Source organism: Solea senegalensis, linkage group LG5, assembly GCF_019176455.1.
Source record: "Solea senegalensis isolate Sse05_10M linkage group LG5, IFAPA_SoseM_1, whole genome shotgun sequence".
NCBI lineage: Eukaryota > Metazoa > Chordata > Actinopteri > Pleuronectiformes > Soleidae > Solea > Solea senegalensis.
This window is the reverse complement of record NC_058025.1, coordinates 7362634-7383726: the sequence shown is the minus strand read 5'-3', so window position 1 is coordinate 7383726 and position 21093 is coordinate 7362634. Positions and strand designations below refer to the sequence as shown.

The window sequence follows — 21093 nt, the reverse complement described above, 5'->3', positions numbered from 1 at the left end:
CATGTTGTTTAGTCTGTCCAAACGAATGGACGTCAAGACAGTGTCCTAAGAAGAATAGCTGCACAAACGTGTGTGTGAGCGCGTGGTTTGGAGAGCAGGTCCAGCGGGGACAGAGGGTGATGTTCGTGTAAGGAGGGGAGCAAATGGGATGATGGGAGTCAAAGGAGAAGCAGGCGCAGAGTATTGACTTTCACTGTGTCTCACTTGAAGAGTAAGTGTGTTTGTCAGTGAAATCTGATGGGCCCATCAGCTGTCTGGGACACGCCTGTCAGAGGTGTGTGTGTGCGCGCGCTGGTGTGTGTGTTGCCTCTTTGGGACTGTTTTCTGGTCTAAACCCCGACTTACTCAGAACCAATAGTCCTGATGGACACCAAAGCCTGGTCTTAAGGAGGCCCTGGTCTCAGTGAGTATCAACATTTGAATAGTGGTTAGGTTAAAGTCAGGGTGAGACGTTATTAACGGTTGTGGTTAAGTTTAAGGATAAGATAAGGCTGTGGAATTTATGGGAATAGCTGTGAGTGACAGTGTTTGGTGTCAAGTCATGCTAACGTTTTAATAGGGCTGCATTAAATGAAATGAAAATTTCTTTAATAATTTAAACAAGCTTTCTAATATTTTAGCTATTTTTTTTGCTCCATATAACAAAAAAAATAATAATTCAAACAGATTAATTTTGGTTGGTGGACAAAACAAGACATTCTAGAACATCATCATTGCCAGGTTTGAATTATTAAATGAATCATTAGTTGCAGCTCTATCTTTGTGTACTGCTTTATCCTCGACATGAGGGTGTTGCCACTGTCTTTACATACACACATATATGTATATATATATCTATATATATATATATATACATATATATATACATATATATATATATATATACATATATATATATACACATCTCTGTTAATGTGGACATGAATAAGTGAGTCGGATGTGTCTGTCTGTCCCTCTGTCTGTGTGTCCGTCCCGTGGGGCGACTCAGACTAAACAAACAGCTGTGTTTATGAACCAGGGAAGAGCCACAAGGGTCTTCTGTTCAGTGGTCCATCTCAACCCACACACACACACACAAACACAAACACACACACACGCTCTCATACAGTACATGCACACACGCACACACACACTCCCTGTGAATGCCCTGTACGCCTCATCTTTGACCCGCCCCCCCGTGGCGTTTTTTTGACGCTCCATTCTGTTTCAGTTACTCTCCATTCCCGCTGGTTTAAAAACCAACATCTAATCCTGGGTTTAAACAGCATTAGAACACAAGAGCCCGGGTGAACGTGCTCGCTTCCTTTTCATCTGCTTCATTTTTTTTGGCAGCAATGCAAATTCCAACTTCACTTCTAGGCGCAACGCTGAGACACACACTTACCTTTTTACAACTGGCAACAGTGCTGGGTGTTTTATATTTCATCTTCTCTTAATTTTATTATTAGTGCTTTAAAATGGTTCCCTCGTCGCTGAGTTTGAACGAGTAAAAGACTGAAAGAGTAACGACTTTAACGCTAACATTGTCTTTCACCGTCTGACTTGTTTTGTTTCTGCCACATTTCACACACAGGTGATGGAAGGGTTAAAAAAAAAAAAACCCACCACAGGGCAAAACAAGCACAGGCAATGTGGAAATGTGTTAATGCCTTTTTAGCAGGTTTGTCCAGGTTCAAACACCCAGGGTATACCTGCTAATTTTAGTGGGAAAGAGGCTTTAGTGTCTGCCCTTATCTCTCACTCTCTCTCTGCTCAGTGCTCTGCTCGCTCGCTCGCTCGCTCGCTCTCAGACTGAGAGGAATGCCACTCCGTGCGACCTCTCACCTACAACAAGGAGGGGTTAGAGGAGGGAGTGAGGGGCAGCTGCAGTCATGTGCCCGGGCCTGGAAGCTGAAGCTCGCACACTCAAATAGCCGCATAGTTTTGTTCACACTCACTCGGTTTACTGGCACAGCTCGGTCGAGGCGAGGCCGAGCGAACGCGCGGAGGAGAAATTGGATTTATCGAGCGCGTACGTCGGTTATCTGTTGACCTTTTTACGTCACAGACAAACAAACAGTGAACACTGAGGTTCTGTGTGTCTCGTGCCTGCTTTTAGTGGAACTTCACCACAGCTTTCGCTCTCGCCGTTGCCATGGTGTTGTTTGCTCTTCGCCGGCAACAGTACTGCAGTTTATGTGTCGTCTCCTGCTACTTCCGGTGAAGAGGAGGCCTGTACAACACACAGTCTGAATAAATGTATACATGCAGGAGTAAACTTTGAATTAAATGACCTCTGTATGTTCGCCCGATGAAGAATAGTTTGATTTTACGTGGACTAACACGTTCGCACGGGATTAGTTTTACATGAGGGGGTGAAGTTATTATTACCAGAGCTTCTCTGTGATTTTAGTCGATGTCAGTAAAGATTGCGGTGACTTAAATGGTTTGTATTTATATCGAGCTTTTCTAGTCTCGATGACCACTCAAAGCTGCTTCACACATGGTGACAGGAGGTGCACCATTAACAAGAGCCCCGACACGGGAGGTGACGGCGGTGCATAAATCGAGCGCCACTTGGTGTCCGGGAAGTCAGTTTTCCTGCAATTGTTTGCGGTGCCTGGTCGAGATGACCGGGTTCGCTTGCCCCCCTTGTCGGCGCCCTGGGTTACTGGGTATAACGTGTGCCGTGTCTGGGGTCACACGCCACAGGAGCGCACGGTGCTCGCTGTCGTGGCGGCTCCACGACTTAAAGGGACAGTTGAGGTAGTTGACATTGCCTATGGCGCGTTGGCCATCAATATTACAAATGTCCATCGCTCCCGTGTAAAACTAATCCAAATAGGGCTTAAGTCCAACTAGAATGGGATTTTTAACAAGCATGCAAACGCACTGACTGATGCGGCTGTTGCTGTGAAGCACTGAATCTCCCGCCTCTCTGCCTGAGAAGGTGTGTGTGTGTGTCTGTGTGTACGTGAACATGTGAGCGGAGTGCAGCCGCACACAAAGGCGTTATTGTTGCTGAGAGGCGGCCTGAGGGGAGGCGGGCCGTCTGATTGGTTAAGACTATTGTATCTCACTTTGTCCGCTCCCTCTGTCACTGAGGATGTCATTAAAGTGGCTCTTCAACTCGCTCCGTCACTCTCACAGGCTGGGAATCATCTGAGGACTTCACAGAGTGCGGTAGACTAAACAAAAGTGTGACTTTAAATGCTGTAAAGAGCAGACACTGAAGTCATTTTTCACAACGTTTACTCCTCTGACAGCACCACTTCCTGGTAAACAACTTGCTTATTTTGTTATATTGTTGACATAAAGGTGGTTATCATGATACTTAAAATAGTAGTGCCTTAGGTTAGGGCTCACATTTGCTTTTTGTCCGATTAATCTAAAAACAGCAGTTTGACATTTTTCACAGGGAAAAAAGACTAAATGGTCATTATAAATGAACGCATTTAGACTTCACAGAGTTTAAGACGTTTGCGATCACAATATTCACAGTTCAAGTACAGCAGGAGAACTCATTTGCAAGTCTTATCATTGCCCTCTCTGCCCTGATGTCTTCTCTACAATACAAACGCAGAGGAAATCAGATTGTGCGCAACAGGATCATCCAGAGTGATTTTTTTCACATTATTTGCCACTGCATTGCTTTATCAAATCGCTTTATATATATACACACACATATATATATGTATATATATATATACATATACATATATCTCAAATGCCCACGTTAAGACCCAGTCATCTCCATGTTTACTGCCTCAATAACCAGACACTGATTCATTATAGTGCATTATTTTTGACCGAGTGAAACTTCGCTCCTGTGAACCACAGCTTGCTGGAAAGAGGAAGTATTTAATCTCAGCACAGCTTCTGTCTTGAATTACCCATCATTCTACACAGGAAGTCATCCCTTAGGATTTAGAGCAGCTCATTGGCTGTTAATTGTTTCCTGTTGTACATAAGTGGTATGATTGGGTCATATGGTGCACAGAGTACAATGACCAACACTTTTGTTTCTTTTCAGTGTGTGTTGCTGTCTTGTTTTGTGCACAGAAGCGTTGATTGAGCAGCATTCGGTCTGTTTATGAAGTGCTGCAAGCTGCATCTCACTCATGCTTCACAGGGCCAATAGTTTGAAACATTTAAAAGCCGATCAATTCATTCATTTTTTTTTCCTCCCAATGAAAACAAGAAGTGATGCAATTTACAAGGTTCCATGAATGCATCAGCAACAGGTGTTTGGTTAGTGTGTTTTGTAGTAGTATTGAAATGCACACGGGTCATTGAACGCACAACACACGCTCTCGTTTGCTGGATCTTTCATGTCTGAAAAATGGCTACAGAGAGATCTTGTGTCTGTGTTTGAGGTGTGACAATTAATCCTCGGTCACACTTAAATTAGCAGGCATACCTGGGATTTTTAAATCCGAGTGAAGCGGCTAACAAAAGGGGAAATTAACACCTTTCCCATTGGCGGTGGTTGTTTTTCCCTGTGGCGGTTTTTACCCCTCATGCTGGAATTGTGACGTCACGAATGCACCGGAAACAAAGCGAGACAGAGGAGGAAAGAAAACCAACAACAATCCATATCTCATTGAATGTTCCAGTGGTTGCAACTGTGCTTCTTTTACTTGAATCTCTCTTTGAATCGACTGTTAAGACGATCTGAAAGTAATGACTGCTGCAAACATGAATGCAAACACCTAAGTTTAAAGCTATGCGCGTTGCAGTTTTGCACTGGCAATGTCACTGTCAAAAATAGAGCAGATGAAGGAGAAATTAGGGGGCTCATCTGGGTTTTTATGTTCCCACTGATGCTGATAAAAACCCCACATGTGCTTCAAACCTGTTTAAACCCAAGGATTAAATGTGTTTTTTGTTTTTTTTGACCAGTTGGAATGGTGGGCATTATTCAAAATCCAAGGGTTTGGTCCAGACCTTAACGCAGATTTTCCCACGCTGCTAAGGTGAAACGTGCCTAAGGGTCTGCACACTCACAGTCATCCATCTTGAGCTAATTAGACGAGCCAAACTTTTACTGCAGACACGATCACTTGATCATGACTGGAACAAGAATGTGAAGACTGTAATAAATACTGTAGACGTACTAAATACACAGCAGACTTTTGTATTTTATTTCATCTTGGGTTGATTTTGAAATGAAGGCGTTTTTTTGGCATTAGTGAAGCTATGAGGGCTCCAAGGACTTCACTTCTCTGTCATAGTATTTTGGATGGATGAATGGATTTTATTGATCCCAGAGTAGGAAACTGTTCTGTTATTAGACATCAGGCATAGAACATAAAGATACACAGTGCATTTAAAGGTAAAATTACAACTATAAATAAACATATGACGTTACAAACTCAATTCCCGCTTTTAGTGTTGTACATTGTGCACGCATATGTGTGTGTGTACATTTTCTTTATGCACATGTGAGTCGACTGAAAAGCAAAAACGCTGTCATTGGAGATTCAGCTGCATCCATGAAAGGAACAGTAATGGCTGTAATAATTGGTATGGAAAAAAAACCCAGTTCTAATGTGGTTCTTGGTACCATTCACAAGCATGTGCCTGCACACACACCATTAAGGCTAATAGCGGGGATTAGATGTATACTTTGTGTGGCATGTAAATATGTCTGTCATTACCGAGCGGGTGAAAACCTCTAGTTGCGCCGTAATGACATGCTTATCTCAGCCAATCAAAGGCTTTTGTTCATATTGAGACATCTACATTTGAGTGTGGCTGAAAGCAGTGTGACAGTCGGAGCCTGGTGTTTCGCTGCTATCTTTAGGGGCACTTCAATCTGAAGGATTATTGCTGTAGACGTAGGAGGGAACATTTTGTTTTTGAGACCTACTGGTGTGCATTAAATCTGGCCTCTGTTGTACAGTTAGCTAAAGGACAAACGCACGGTAGATCAAACTCTTGATGAGACTCAGCAGGAAGGGAACACAACAGAAGAATATGCCGGGGAGAAAAAAAGAAAAAGAAGCCCGTTTTTGGCCCGGGCTAAACTGTGGCTGTAGGCTGAACACATTGTTTTTTGAATTGCAGCATTGGGTCCAAGAGTTGGAAGTTTGAATAGAGCCCAATTTCCAAACTTTCCCACCCAGCTTTCCCAGAAGATGCGATGGCTGCCTGGCACAGATGCCAACAGATCTGAGATAGTAACGCACCGGCTGAGTGAAAACAGACGCACACACACTGTTTTAAGCAGCGGGCTTGATCCCCCTGATCCACAAACTGTCCCACCTTGACACCACCCCTCCTCCTTTTCCCTCCCCTCTCTCCTCCCCCTTTTCTCTCCCCTGCTGTGGGTCTCCTCAGGCGCATGAATGGAAGTCTTTATTCCCGAGAGAACTGGTGGGAAGAACGGGAGAACGAGAAACAGGGATGTGGGGGGGGGGGGTGGGTGTGTGTGTGTGTGTGTGTGTGTGTGTGTGTGTGTGGGGGTGCTGTGTGAGTGGCTGCAAGATCAACACAGTGCCACAGCTCCTCATTTCTCCCCTACCGCTATTCCCTCCTTTTCTCTGCACCCTCCCCTCCCTCTCTCTCTCTCTCTCTCTCTCTCCCTTTAAGTGCAGTGGACACAAAGCCATGTTAGTATTCATGGTGTTTGTTTGCAGAGGAACTGTGTGTGTGTGTGTGTGTGTGCGTGTGTGTGGAGCTGTCAGAAACACCGATCACAGAGAAGAAGCAGCGCTCTGAATGGGGCTGGAGAGAAGCGGGCAGGGGGAGGGAAAGACGGGTTGGTGGTGGTAGTTCCCACAGGGGGAGAATGGTCAGCTTCAGAAAAGAGAAAAGAAGGAGAAAGGAGAGAGGAGAGAGATGGATGAGATGGAGGGGGTGTTGGGGTTTGTACACAAGGCCACAGGGGCAGAAGGAGACGGTGTCAAAGCCAAGGAGAGCGAGCGTGTGAGTGAAGATCATATCAATCAATCATAACATTTCGGGAACTTGTTGCAAACGGGTCTAGGCACCTCTCTTCTTGTTTTTCTGCCGGTCCACTTCTTCCCTCCCCTCTCTGCTGCTCTCATTCTTTCAGTAACACCCCCCCTCTCACCCTCCATCTCTCTCTCTCTCTCTCTCTCTCTCTCTTTCTCTTTGTGTGTCTGTCTGGACAGCTGCCCAGTTCCATACACAGGGAAAAATGAAACACTCTAACCACCGGGCGTGCAGCCAAATAAAAGGCTGCGAAAAACTATTTGAAGGGCAGCATGTTTGTGTGTGTGTCTGTGTGTGCGTGCATGGAGTTTCTTGTGTGTATGTTTGCTGTTGTTCATGTGTGTGTGTGTTGGGGTTGTGAGATTTGGGTGTGCCTGTTTAGGGTGTTCTCTCTCTCTCTCTCTCTCTCTCTCGCTGTCTCTCTCTATAATGGTGCAGCCACGGCACTCTGTGCATGTTTATGTGGGTGTGAGGGAGAAGCTCCACTCCAGTTTATCCAACAGTGGAAAAAGGAAAAGCCACCACATACCTCTCCATCACACTGCAGGATCAAAGAGGGAAAAGCTTCCACGTCCAAATTTAGATTTAACCCCCACCCCACTGAGTGCGAATGTCACAATCACAGGCGTATTTGTCCGTAAATATGTGCCGAGTCATTTGCCAAGTGCCTTTTTAGTTGGTGATTGCGGCACCTAGTCACATATTACCCATGACCTCCTTCGCTGCACTCTGACCTTATCAGAGAGTTACATCACCAGTGGAAGGAATGCACAGCTCGATATTTGCCTGAATTCAGGTGCTGAAGAGCGTTTGTGTAACTGACTGAGACCTTGGTTCATTGGAGGCCCAGAGGAAAACATCCTAGAGCTGGTTGTTGACCTAGATGTGGAGCTTGACCCTTAACCTCTGAACGCAGCCCCAACAGCCTCAAGGGAGGGAGAATGGGTTGAGAGCTGCACATGCATTGGTTCTGTATTATGCCGGGCCTTTCTTCCTATAGTTTGTAATTTTGTAATTTCCAAAAAAAATTGCTGTTACAACATTCGTTACCTTTGTACACTGGAGCGCTGTGACGAAAGAATTTCCCGCAAGGGATTAATAAAGTATTTTCTATTCTATTCTATTCTATTCTTTCTCCTTATCTATATTTGATCTGAGGAGACATGGAGAAGGAGGACAGAGTAGATAACAGCTCTTGTGTGCTTGTGGGTGGCTCCTGGGTCAGAGTCTGTGATTGTGCCGATCCCCCTGACCACTGCCCCCTGCTGCAGGGCAGCAGTAGCACAGGAATAATGACAGTCTGTTGTACTATAGTCTACATTCGGGGACAACTCATGTCAAGAAAAGGCCAGTGAACTTAAAACGGGAGGAGTGCAGCAGAAATATTGTCCTGTGTCTCGGACGCAGCGGAGCAGAGACTTAGGAGGGGGTGCAGTTACAGAGAACATGATTAGAAGAGCAGGACCTTGAATACGGCGAGGGGAACAGGGAAATGCAAAAAAAGACAAGAAATAATTGCCCAGTTTATATCAAAATGCTAAGCAATTATTGTACTATTTGAAAAACCGTCGTTGTATGAGAGAACAAGGTTGATCTGCTTAAAAACCACAACAGCACTTCCATTTTTCCTCCGTTTACTGGTTCTGTAGTGTTATTGTCGCTGGTTTGTTTGTGCGAGGATCAGACAGCGAGTGCATTTTCCCTGGAATGTTAGAGGCATAAAGGAGGGGAGAGGAGATGGTGGTAGAATGGAGGAAACTAAGAACAAAAGCTGAACTGGTGCCAATAACCCAACCTCAACAGGGAAAGGAGGGAGTGGTGAGCTCCCTATCTGCTTTTTCTCTCTCTCTCCTTTTATTTTCTTTTGCTCCTATCCTATCAGTAGTAGTAAATGTGTCCATACGTCCTCTCTGTATTATCGCTTCACGGTTGCTTTGAGGCGAGAGGCAAGGATACATTTTTACGTGTGTGTGCTCGTCCGTCTGTCTTTTTCCTGGTGCCCTCCCTTAACCTGAAACAGCAGGTATTCTAGGACAGGTTAAATGAGAAAGCACGTGTGTATCAGGTTTCTGTCACCTTATCCCTCCGTGGACTCACATCATCTCCTCTCCAGTGTCATTGCGTGTGCAGACACACTTAGACACACACACACACACACATCTCCGAGCTGAAAGGATGGCATATGACAGTGTGTTGCGGGAGATAAATGAGACTGTGTGTGCGCGTGCGTGTGTGTGTGTGTGTACAAGCACGTGCATTTTCTGGTATTGTTAACCATCGACACTCCTCTGCGTTTGTCTGCATGTGCATGTTTTTCGTCCATGTGCTGTGTTGGTTGTGTTACTCAGCATTCGTGTGTGTGTGCTTTTGTGCTTGTGAGTGTGGGCAGCTTGCGTCAGGATGAAAAATGGCTTCTGCGGTCAGTGTGGAAGTACAAAATGAGCATCACTGCTGCTGGCTACTGATGGGACACAAGGAAGAAAGAGAGGAGGGGAAAGGGTTTGGTAGTGAAAGAGAGGGAGAGAGCAGATTGAAAAATGGATAAAGTGAAGGTAGAAGAGGATAATAGCAGGGTAGACAGTGTTGGTTGCTAAAAATAGGAGTACATTGCATTAATGTGTGCATGTTACTGTGTATGTATATCTGCACTGACAGACTGCTTATTATCTGGCAAAACATCCTGAATAAAAATTGATTGACTCACTGTGGCGTAGATTTGCATTTTGTGCTGCTATGAGCAAAGGCGGGATATTTTTTGGAATGATTCTGAAATGCGTGCATATCGTAGATGCACGCTTGAGAGTGTGCGCTCGCATTCCTGTGTGTACATGCTGATAGGCAAGCCTGTGGTTAGGTTACATCTCCCTGCAGCGCAGCAGAACAGTGTCTCGTTGCGTCATACTGAGTCTGTTAATAACAGGCTAAACCACAAAGGCCATCCGCTGGTCTATTTCTCATCTTCCAGAAGTACCGTGTTAAAGCAGCAGTGATGCATTAAGCAGGGTTGTGTTGTAAGAAAAGGAACAGAACGTCAAGCTTGCGCATTTTCACTTTTACTGAGTCAATGTACACCGTGGATTCAGGGGTTAAGTTTGACTTAATAATTGTGATCCCTTGATTGGACAAATGTGGTATATTTTATATAGTATGACAGTGTTAGGTGTGTTCAGCCGAGCTTGACTACGGTGTTAAATACTGTGCAGTTGTACACCCCTACTCCATCCCCCCACCTCTCACAGCATGCAACATCCTTGCCACAGGAATTTAATTGCTCTGTAAACAAGCCCTTTTTTTTGTTGCACACTGTATGCTCATGCACACCAGATGCATTAAAAAGCTCCACTCCTGTCGTGAAAGGACAAGAGCGTCAAATCAGACCAACAACAAATCACCAGTTTAATACGGGTCGGCAAAAAGGAAACTGGATGCAGATCTGGCTGTAATTCTGCACATGTACAACATTATCTGTGAAGATAGGCTGAGTGAGGACGCAGTGCAGACAGGAAATGGAGTAGTCATAGTTTTATGACCACTTTCATATCATCTATCTCTCAATCCTTGCTGCTATATAAAGCTTGTCTTGTGATTGTAGCGTGTGTGTAGTAATCAGTTCTTCTCTTTCTTTTTTCTCTCTCTCTCTCTTGTCTCTAGACATACGAGCGCCAGTTCAGGATGCCTGAGCAGAGAGAAGGAGGCCTGCTGCAACTACTGGGAGATCACACTCCACCAAAACACCAGCTCCGCGGCTCCCTCCATCCTGCACACGCCATCTCACACACACAGCACGCCCTTGCGCAACAGTTCCAGCACCAACACCAAATCAATACACACTGGCTCACGTCCACGGCACCTTCTGCATCCCCAGCAAATTCAGAAGATCGTGATCCAGCCAGAGAACAGTCAGGAGCCAGTCGGAGCAATTTGCTTGATCCCAGTCAACCTTTCTCACAAACAGCAACACAAAGCCCCTCACCACAGAGATCCCTGACTCCAGACCTGCAGTTGCCAGTGGTTACTGATGCCAGTATTCTCAACCTGACCTCTCTCAGCAGGTAAGAAAACCAGTAGACCAAAACTACTGTAATAATTGCAAAATATTGTCGTATATATGAATGCATAGTACTGTATTTTAATATGGCATAACAGCTTATCACAGTTATCTGATACTGATTCATTTGGACACACTAAAATAGCAACTACTCATACTGGCTTTGGTTTCTTTGAAATACTAAGCCACCCATTCTAATGTTTCCATCTGTATACATCTCTCCAGGGGGAGGGGTTTGCAAGAAGTTAGCGAACAGCTCTTTGGGAACATCAAGAGGAAGTATGGCAGGAAAGACTCCCAGAGGATGCTCTGTAACCCTCACAGTGCTGATTCACCGTGGGGAAAGCAGACAGAGAAAGGATCGGAGAGCCCAACTCATTCAGAGAGGTACAGGCAAGAGGAGGCCACCGAACGGGTCCATGAAGAAAGAGAGGAAAGGAGAAAAGAGGATAGGGAGCGAGCAATTGCTGGGAGGAAAGGAGATGAAGAGAGCAGGGGGATGCTAATGCTTACAGAGGAGGGGAAAGGACGAAAGAGGCGGAGGAGGCCTTCTTTTGACGAGTCATTTTCCGCTCAGGAGCAATCACAGCAACGGCAGGATTCGGACACTACAGAAAAACACCAGTCTGGGCCGCCAGAACCCAAAGTAGCACATAAGATGGAGACTCACAGAAATGATTCTCGACCCACAAGAGAAGCTGATGTCAATGGAGAGAGGATGGAAAAAGCAGAGAGAGCAGATAAAGGTGATAAAAGAGAAAAGGGAGAGAGGACGGACAGGGCTGAAAGAGGAGACACAGTAACAAGCAGGACCGACTCAGAGTCAGCTTTGAGTACAAACAGAATGAAAAAGAACCCAGTGGGTCGCCCTAAAATCAGCACAGACATCCTTAAACACAGAGAATCTACTCACAGTCTAATCAACAAATCGGCAAATCCCAGACTCCCGAGCCCAAATCCCAGCCCCAGCCCCAGGAGTAGCATCAGTCCTAGTCCCAGTCCTAAATCCAGAGTTAACATCAGTCCTAGCCCCAGTCCTAAACCCAGATTTAACATCAGTCCTAGCCCCAGTCCTAAATCTAGAGTAAACATCAGTCCTAGTCCTAGCCCTAAATCCAGAATTAACATCAGTCCGAGCCCCAGTCCAAAATCCAGAATTACTATCAGTCCAAGCCCTAGTCCTAAATCCAGAATTAACATTAGCCCTAGTCCTAGCCCTAGACCCAGGATGGCCTTGAGTCCTAACCCCAGCCACAGCACCAGCTCCATAGTCAGTTCCAGACCAACCAAGGCAAAGGACAGGTGGTCCTACCTGAAAGCTAAAAGCCATGCCAGCCTCACATCACCCCAGAGAGACATCCGAGGTAGCCCGTCAACCCTTACAGACCCACCTTCAGCTTTTCCCATCACCCCTTCAAGTCCGCTTTACACCAACAGTGACAGCCTGACCGTCCACACGCCCATTAAGAGGAAACGAGGCCGTCCCAAGAAGCAGCCACTCTTAACAGTGGAAACCATCCATGAGGGCACCTCTACATCTCCACCAAGCCCACTAGCACAGGATATATCAGCAGGGCTAAACAGCAGGAAGAAGACACATACGCTAAACACATTAGTGCAAATGACATCCACGACCATCAGTGCCAATTCTAACAGTCTGAAACTAAAGCGTGGTCGAGGGCATTCCAGGCCAGTGAATAAGATGAAGCTTGGGAAAATGCAGAGCATCCTGAATGAGATCCTCTCCGGTTCCAGTCAGAATGGCAGTCTGCCTCTGAAGTCAGCCTCTGCCCCTGTCACCTCAGCAATGAGTGCCATGGCATCCACCATTGAGGCGCGGCTGGGAAAACAGATAAATGTCAGTAAGAGAGGAACCATCTACATTGGTAAGAAGCGAGGGAGAAAACCCAGAGCAGAAACTCAAAACTGCAACCTGAACAAAACCACAAGAGACAAGCCCTCCCTGTTAGTTTCCACAGCCAGTCTATATGAGAGTCCCACAGTGCCTTCCAACACCTTGTCTCCCAGCTCCAGCACTCCATCCATAAGAGCCAGCCACTCTGATACCACTATGCCCAGTCTGCAGCCCATTTCAGCCCTACCCTCAAAGCCACTGAGCAGGGGCTTTCTCTCTGGAGGATGGAAGCTGTCTCCTCCACGCCTCCTCGCAAATTCACCCTCACATCTGTCAGAGGTGGCGTCAGTGAAGGAAGTGACTCTGTCACCCATCAGCGAGTCTCACAGTGAGGAAACTATTCCCAGCGACAGCGGGATTGGAACAGACAACAACAGCACCTCAGACCAAACTGAGAAGGGTCCCGCTTCTCGACGCAGGTGCAGTAAACTTCCACAACACTTTTCTAATTTTTTCTAGAAGGTTTTAGATTTAAAGCTGCTCCCTTTAGTGTTCTTCAAACAGACATTTGTTTATATATAAAACGTAAACACTACTGTTTTAATAAGATTATATCTTTTATACTGTGTTCATACAGGTACTCATTTGATCTGTGTGGGTTTGAGGCTGCGGAGGCCGCAGCTCTGGAAGCATCCAACAGGGGCAGCAGAACACGCTGTGAACGACAAGTAACTGCAGTTGACAACTTTCTGTCACAGCAGGAAAAAAAGCAAAAGCATCATCGGCGAAAGAGGAAGTGCCTGCAGAGCCGGGATCATCTCCACTTTCTCTCTGAACTGGAAGAGGTTAGAGACCCCAACAAAACATTATGTGTAATGTTTATTCACAAGGGGTTTATGTGCTTACATTTGTCCTCTCTTCAACCTCCCTCTAGGTTGTGGTAAAGCTCCAGCAGCTGCGAGTGTCTCACAGACGATACGCCTGCTTCCCACAGCACCCGTATCCCTCCATCTTTCGCCTCAACTTCCATCATTATTACCCAGTTACCTATGATTCCTACTCCTGTGACTCCAGCTCATACCTCCGCAGGAGTGCCGATCTGAAGGCGAAGAGGCGACGTGGTCGTCCAGCCAAAGCCAGCGAGCCAATCACATCGAAGCTGCCTTTTGTTCAAGGATATAGTTATCCGCTGGCAGGGGGAAATTTCTATGCAGCACCGTATGCGATGCCTTATGCACCTCCTCTGAGTCTGGGCTACTTTCCCCCTGCTCCCTCGTTCTACCTGCCCCACCACTCTCTAGGACCTGCACCTCCATCTCCCTTCATGAGACCTGCTGTCCCCCCTCCAAAGGCTTTCCACTCCAGTGGACACTCCAAGCTTCAGGCTGGGACCAAGCTTCGCAGCTCCAGTGGCCCACTCCAGGGGTCGTCTGTAAGAGGAGAGGGTCTCGGCTCCCTGGGCAATGGCAGCACAGGTGGCCTCACAGGGGTTCGCCTCCATAAGAGGAAGCACAAGCACAAACATAAGCACAAAGATGAACCCCTCCTTTCACCGCGAGACCGGCAGGAGTTGGGTGGGCTCTTCAGTGGAGCTAAGACCACTGCGCGTCTCAACATGCTGAATGACAGGAGGGACTTGTCCAGTCAGGGCTCAAAGCATCTGGAGAAGCAGAGGGGCATCGGTCGGGGCTCAAGCCTGGGATCCAGCTTGGGGATGTTTGAGTCAGACCAGCTGTCTACACACTCGCTTGCTGACAGCCACTTACACTCCCGTCAGACTGGACAGCCTATAAGCAGCTTCATGAGTAGCTACAGTAGCCAGTCACAGCGATCAGAGTCGGCTCCGGATCTCTTTTTGGGGTCACGGGAGGACGAGTGTGGTGGAAGGAGCAGGAAGACAAGACTGGCAGTGTTTGGAGATCAGGGCTTAATGTCATTCCAAACAGCCAGGCAGGAGCCAGGACAGATGAACCAGTGCTCCAGTCCCTCCCTCACTGGTAAGAACCTCTTACATTAGGATTACCTGTTTGGCTTGTAAATGCTGTTATGTATTTACAAAGGAGTGCTCAGACACTGTGACAGCATCAATGGATTTCTCTTTTGACAGCAGCAACCTTGCTACTTTGATGATGTGATGATGGTTTGAGGTTAGCCCATACTTCAATAAGCACCTGTTGCTTTCTTGTATTAATAGAAACAAGATTTTCTATAGCTACCAAACAGCACATGCCAAAACGGGCAGTTCATGGCCATCATGAAGGGAATTGTGCTTGTAACCAGAGGGTTGCCTGTTCAAATCCTAGAATGGGACAAGGGCTGGGGTGCTCCTGAGCAAGGCTCCCAATCGCCCATTGCTCCCCTCATGTGTGTTCACTTCTGGAGTGTAAAAAAACGATGGGTTAAATGCAGAGGTCAAATTCACTGTCACTAATTGGTGTGTGTGCAGAAATAACTAAGTCTACTTCTAAACACCTGTGGAAAGATAATTGTATTAACTATACTATAAGTAGGAAGTGGTCAGCTAACGCTAACAGAACTTGACCTTATTACAGACCCAAAAGGCAAAGTACATTATGTTGTAAAACAATGAGAAAACAGGAACAGAAATGTGGTACAAAAGGGAAACTTGTAAAGACTTCAACGTTACTGAACATTGTTCTTTGTTGCAAAGGCACAGCTTCATTTTTGTCTCTGACATTTTGTCAGATTATATGTACCTCAGATAAGGATTGCTGCTTGCAAACCCCAGATTCTATGATGTGGTGGAAATCTGGATATTAATATTGTCCTAACTGTGGTCAGTGCACGCTACACCAAATTAAATGTCAATGAGAACGATTAATCAGCCGAGATAGGACATTTTACAACCTACTGGCATTGTTGTACCCTCACTGCGATAGTGCCAGGTAGCTGTGCTGCCTCCGCCTCTCATGTGGTGCGGCACATCACTGCTCTGCATGGGGGCTCCACAAGCATTGTTGATACTGGCTAATAGCGAGCGCAGCACAAATTAAGAGTAAATGGCTTTATTTGCTCCTTTCAAGGCCACTTTTGCTGAAAAATGTGCATAATGGGATTTCTTCTGATGATTAATAAACAAGATCCTACGCACATGAGAGCTAGGGAGAGTAATGCAGGTTCCACTGCAGTGTCGAGCGTTATCAGCCGATGAGTGTTATCAACTTTCTCATGCTTATTGTGGCATGTTAACTAGGTCTACAATAATTATTTGATTAATCAATTATTAATCGATTACTAAATGAATCGTCAACTATTTTGATAATCAATCAATCAGAGTTTTTATTAAAACAAGTTTTTTTTTTTAGCTTCTGAAATGTGAATATTTATGTTGTTTCTTTGCTCCATATGAAAGCAAGAAATCATTAAAACAGATACATTTTGGTTTGTGGACAAAACAATCATCATGTCCAGGTTTGGAAAACACTGATCAACATTTTAACAAAAATATCATTTTACATTTTATGGACTAAACAACAACTCAATTGGTGGAGAAAATAATCTAAAATAAGACCAACCTCTACACCATCATATTGTTTGGATACAAAAGAACCTTGTGTTACAAGTCAGGTGTATAATCCTCACCTGCTGAACTGCTAATTCTTAATTATATAAATGTGTTATTGACAACATTAGTTTGCTTAAAAGTGGACATTGATGTAGGGTGAACCTAGAGTCTCTCCACCAAAACTGTGTATTTTGGTACATTTTGTATTCCGCTGTCTTTGAGCACATCTGGCTGGGGATAGAGAGAACGTAATGCATGGATGGAGACAACTATAATTCACCAATCGCCCCCCCTCCCTCTCTTCCTCCTCTCCTGCCTATGCCTTTGCCAGAGATATATTATTCACACAGTGTGATTTATTTTCTACAGACATGCCATAAAAGGCCCTTGCCTGTGTTAAAAGAGTTGGCTGGCAGCCAGGGGTTTAATGACTGGGGCCTAGTCCAGTGGCGAGGAGGAGAAGCCAGGGGCTCAGAATTCATTCACCCCACTACAACCCCAGGGGATCCAGGAGGGATGACTCATATCCCCACTCTCACCCCCCCACCACCCCTACACCTCAACCGTACTCACACCCTGCCTTCCACACTATCCCTCCAGTGTTGTTGTACCTCTTCTACCTTCAGTGTCCTTCCCTTTCCCCATGTGCTGCCTCTGCAGTTTTTGCCCTTGCTTTCCTCCTTCCACTCTCTCTCACAATCCCCACATCCGTATGCACGCTTCCTCCTGTCCCCCCCGCCTCTTCCTCCCCTTCCCCCACTATCTTTTTCCCTTCTTCCATTTCTCTTTCTGCTTTCCCCCCCTCCCCTCATTTTCCCCATTACCCCTCTTTTTCCCCGTTCCCTCTGCCCCTCCTCTAGCATGACTTACTGCTTCACATCACAGCTTTAGCCCAATTAAAACACAGACACGCGTACACACGCGTGCGTGCATGCCCGGGCTTACATATGTACATTCACATCCTAGCATAGACCCACTCACACCCAGCCGACATAGAAGCTAAATTCAAATTATTTTGTAAATCATTCCTCAATACAACTTACTCTGTTGTGATTTATTCATGCAGGTGTGTGTGTGATATAAATATGGAGAGGGAAAACCCAGCAAATAATACATATGAAGGATCATTTCAAACCTGTCAGGATACCTGGCCTCAGACACCGCAGTGCAGAAGTGAGCATGTATCTGTGTGTTGTAGTGACTTCCTATTCCCCAGAGAAATGGGTCCTCAGTGCTGCTCAGCCCCTCACACTGCTGTGCTGAAGGTCACCGGTTTTATGTTCCGTGTATGCAGCTCATAAATTTCCGCTACTTGTAGTGTGTGTGTGTGTGTGTGTGAGTGTTGCGCGTGTGCACTTCTGTTCAGCTCATAAACTACTGCTACTTAGTGCATTCTGCATTAGATTAATTTGACCGTTTGCCCTGAATACTTGAGCAACAATAGTGTAAGGTGTTCCCTTTTAGTTAGAAATGGAGCGCGGTCCTGTTCCCCTTTACATTCTGTTGCTCAACAGCAAACACCTCATCAAGGACCTCCTCGCTCTAAAAAGTCTACTTTTCCCCAAACATTCCTGTTGGACCCTTTCATACTTTCCATGTTTTGTGTCTGCAGAGAGTCATTACACTTTTCCACTCGCACGTCTACAGTTCCATTCAGAGGGTCCGCACCACTCTCCAGATCCATGTACTCAATCACACATTCCGTCCCAGTGGGTCGCTTTAGCGCACAAACCTTTGCTTTTTCTTTAAAATCCAAAAGAAAAAGAACAATGCTGGCCACATGATGCAAGCGTAAAGACTATGCTTGTTGATGGTAGGTGATGAAGAAGACAAGAAACGCTCAAAGAGATGTGACCAGTCATTGAGGATTGGACCAGAAGTGGGGAATACTGCCAGGTTTATGATTTTCTTTGATGTCATCATCTTTCGACAAAACGACCACGTCCCAACAATCGGACTGGAAAGCCTTGACGGGAAAATATTTTGTGGCACCTGAAGCCATGTACTGGGGCTGTGTATGGACCTCCAAGCCCACCACATTTTATGTAGAATACTCAAAGCTGTTTTCGGTTCAACAAATTCGATGTGTTTGAAAATTGCTACACTGCATCAGTAGGATTCTGGAGAAAAAGGAAGAATGGAGATGGTTAGGGGATCCAGGCATTAAGAAAAAAGAGACCAAGCATGTTTTATGCGCACCGCTTGGGGACTGGTGGCTGATTGTGCTTTTCCTCCATTTTGGCTGTGGCTCAGTCTGAGCCCTGGGACCAGTGCCCAGACAGAGAGGAGGGGTGAGGGGTGGTGTGTGTGTGTGTGTGGGGGGTGCGGTGGCTAAGAAATGGCACAGAGATGGGAAACAAAACCAATGACAGAGACGGACCAAGACCAGGAAGGGGTTTCTGAAAAAGAGAGGGAAATTAAATGGTTTAGTGTTCCTAGTTTAATTGAAAATTAGAGAGCAGCACACTGCCTCCCATGAAGAGTTGGGAAAGGGAAAAGAGAATGAGAGTGATGAGGAAAGTGGGAAACAGAAAGGACAGAACAGCATGGAAAGGGCACACTGCCCAGTTCACCAGTGTGAAGGAACAATATGGCTCCAGTTTCCTTTGCTCAGCCGGTCTGAACTGCCAAATTCATTATTTGTGCGTGTTGTGCAATGTGCATGTGAATGTATGCATATGTGTGTGTTTGTGTCTGCATGTGAGTTTTGGCGTTTTGGCAGCCTGTGCTCCAGATGCACGGGGTTGTTATTGTGCAGTGGCATATTAAATAGTTAAAGGAGACATTTCTGTGGATTTCCTGCTAGCAGAATGGGATCTCCTCCTCTCCCCTCTGCTCTCTTGAAGACAATTACAGGATAAGATCTGTTCTTCTGGCTCAGCTGGGCTTTGAAAGGCTTACATGAATATGTCAAAATTAGCAGGAAGCTCTTGAAGAAGAAGAAAGATCTCTCCATGAGCTAAATTGGCACGACATTCCTAGCTTTGCCAAGGTTGCTTATTTTAAACGTTATAATAGGCCTTTCACTGCTATTTTTATCTTTATCTTGTGACGTTTCTCCACACTAATGCTCACTCCGTCTTCTCCCAGGTGTTCCCAGTAAACGGAGGTACAAACGTCGCGAGGTGGAACAGATCCAGAAGGACGTCAGGAGAATGCATTCTTTGAACTTTGAGCATGTGCAGAAAATCCTCCGTGCCAAACGCCTCCAGCGACAGGCGAAAACGGGAAATAACATTGTCAAAAGACGGCCCGGACGGCCCCGGAAACAACCCGTGGAGGAATCGGAACCGACCAACAGGAGGGTGGAAGATCAGGTCGATGGTCGGAGTTTGGACATGTTGGCTGGCAGGAGAGGTGATGTGAGGACTCTGGGGATGCCTGTCCTGGAGAGGTGTGACGACCTGCCAGGTAGGCAGAGCCTCAGGCCAAACTTGACCCCCGAGCCTTTGGAGTTCTCCAATCACGATTCCATCTCAGCAACAATTGAGACAGTGGTGCATCAAGCGCGGTCTGTGGCTCCACTGGCCAAAGGGGGGAAACGCAGAGGCCGGGGCCACAGCAGGGACGAACTATGGGCTCCCTCCAGTCAGTAGACCTACAGGAGAGAGCAGCTCTGTGACCGGAGCCAGTGCTGCAGTTCAAGCCTACGAGATGCAGTGACCTTAATTGTGGGACTCCTCTGTGCACTTTGACTTGTTCCTTCTCTTGGATTTTACAGTGGGTGAGTGCAGGAACAGGAGGAGGGAACACTTCCTGCCTGTTCGCCACACCCACCAGAAGATGAGCCTTTCAATGATTTGTTGGACCTTCATTTACAATGGCACTATATGGTACTATTTGATACTCAATCTGATGCTATAAAAGTGTGTGGTACTTATGATAGTGTAGGATATTATGTGATTCTCCATGTATCTGATACAGTGATGTGTATGGTACTTAATGATACTGTATCTGAATTGTGGCGTTAGCCATATATTTACCAGCAAGGGGAGGGGAATGGTTAATATAAAACTGTGCAGCTCTGTTTATTTTTGCCTTTCTGAGGAGGCTTGTCAAGGACATGGAGTAATACAGCAGTAATTAAGCCACCTTACGCTATAACCTGCCCCTGCTCCCACCTGAACCTGTCCCTTCTTCCCCGTCTTGCTCTATCTGAGAAGTAGCTCGTACTTCCCAGCTTCCCTCGCCTCGTTCCCCCCCGCTTGACACTCACCGTGAGTCTTTAGCCCTCTTCCCTGGTGCCTGCCCGCTCACCTCCATCTACCTTTGTCCTCATCCACTCCCAATCATGTTTTGCATCTGCCATTGCTTGTGCTCCCCCCAACAAACCCCCTTGTCTTGTTCATTTACCCCCCGCCTGCTCAGGCCTGTCTGAGCAGGACGGCGACATAATAAGGCAATAAGGTGGAATAGACTGTCCCAGACTGTACATAGAAAACAAAGTCCACTGTTGCCTGCCTTGTACAATGGAGAACCAGCTCTTAGACATGTACTGGCATACCTACAGTATATTGAATAGAATTGTTGTACCATAGACAATGAAAGTTGTGTATTGTTTTATAACCAAAAACAGATGTGGGTGCGACTCAAGACAAGTTTGTTTTCAGACACAAAGAACCACATGTATTCGTTCATACACTCATTACTTTGTTTATATCCAGGGGGCATTACATACAGGAGGAATATCAGGTGTGTTTTTGGTAAACCTTAAACTTGGTTTAA

At 46.0% G+C, this 21093-nt stretch overlaps 1 protein-coding gene across 1 annotated transcript in view; it reads left to right on the top strand.

Annotated features, from left to right (window-relative positions):
• setbp1 (SET binding protein 1) overlaps positions 1 to 21093 on the top strand; it is a 39256-nt gene that overhangs the window by 17624 nt on the left and 539 nt on the right. The window contains exons 3-7 of the mRNA XM_044025782.1: positions 10591 to 10991; positions 11213 to 13321; positions 13480 to 13687; positions 13777 to 14839; positions 19459 to 21093. The exon at positions 19459 to 21093 is cut by the window's right edge and continues 539 nt beyond it. Coding sequence (XP_043881717.1) covers positions 10591 to 10991; positions 11213 to 13321; positions 13480 to 13687; positions 13777 to 14839; positions 19459 to 19964 — 4287 coding nt within the window. The 3' untranslated portion in view covers positions 19965 to 21093. The remainder of the gene's footprint in view (positions 1 to 10590; positions 10992 to 11212; positions 13322 to 13479; positions 13688 to 13776; positions 14840 to 19458) is intronic.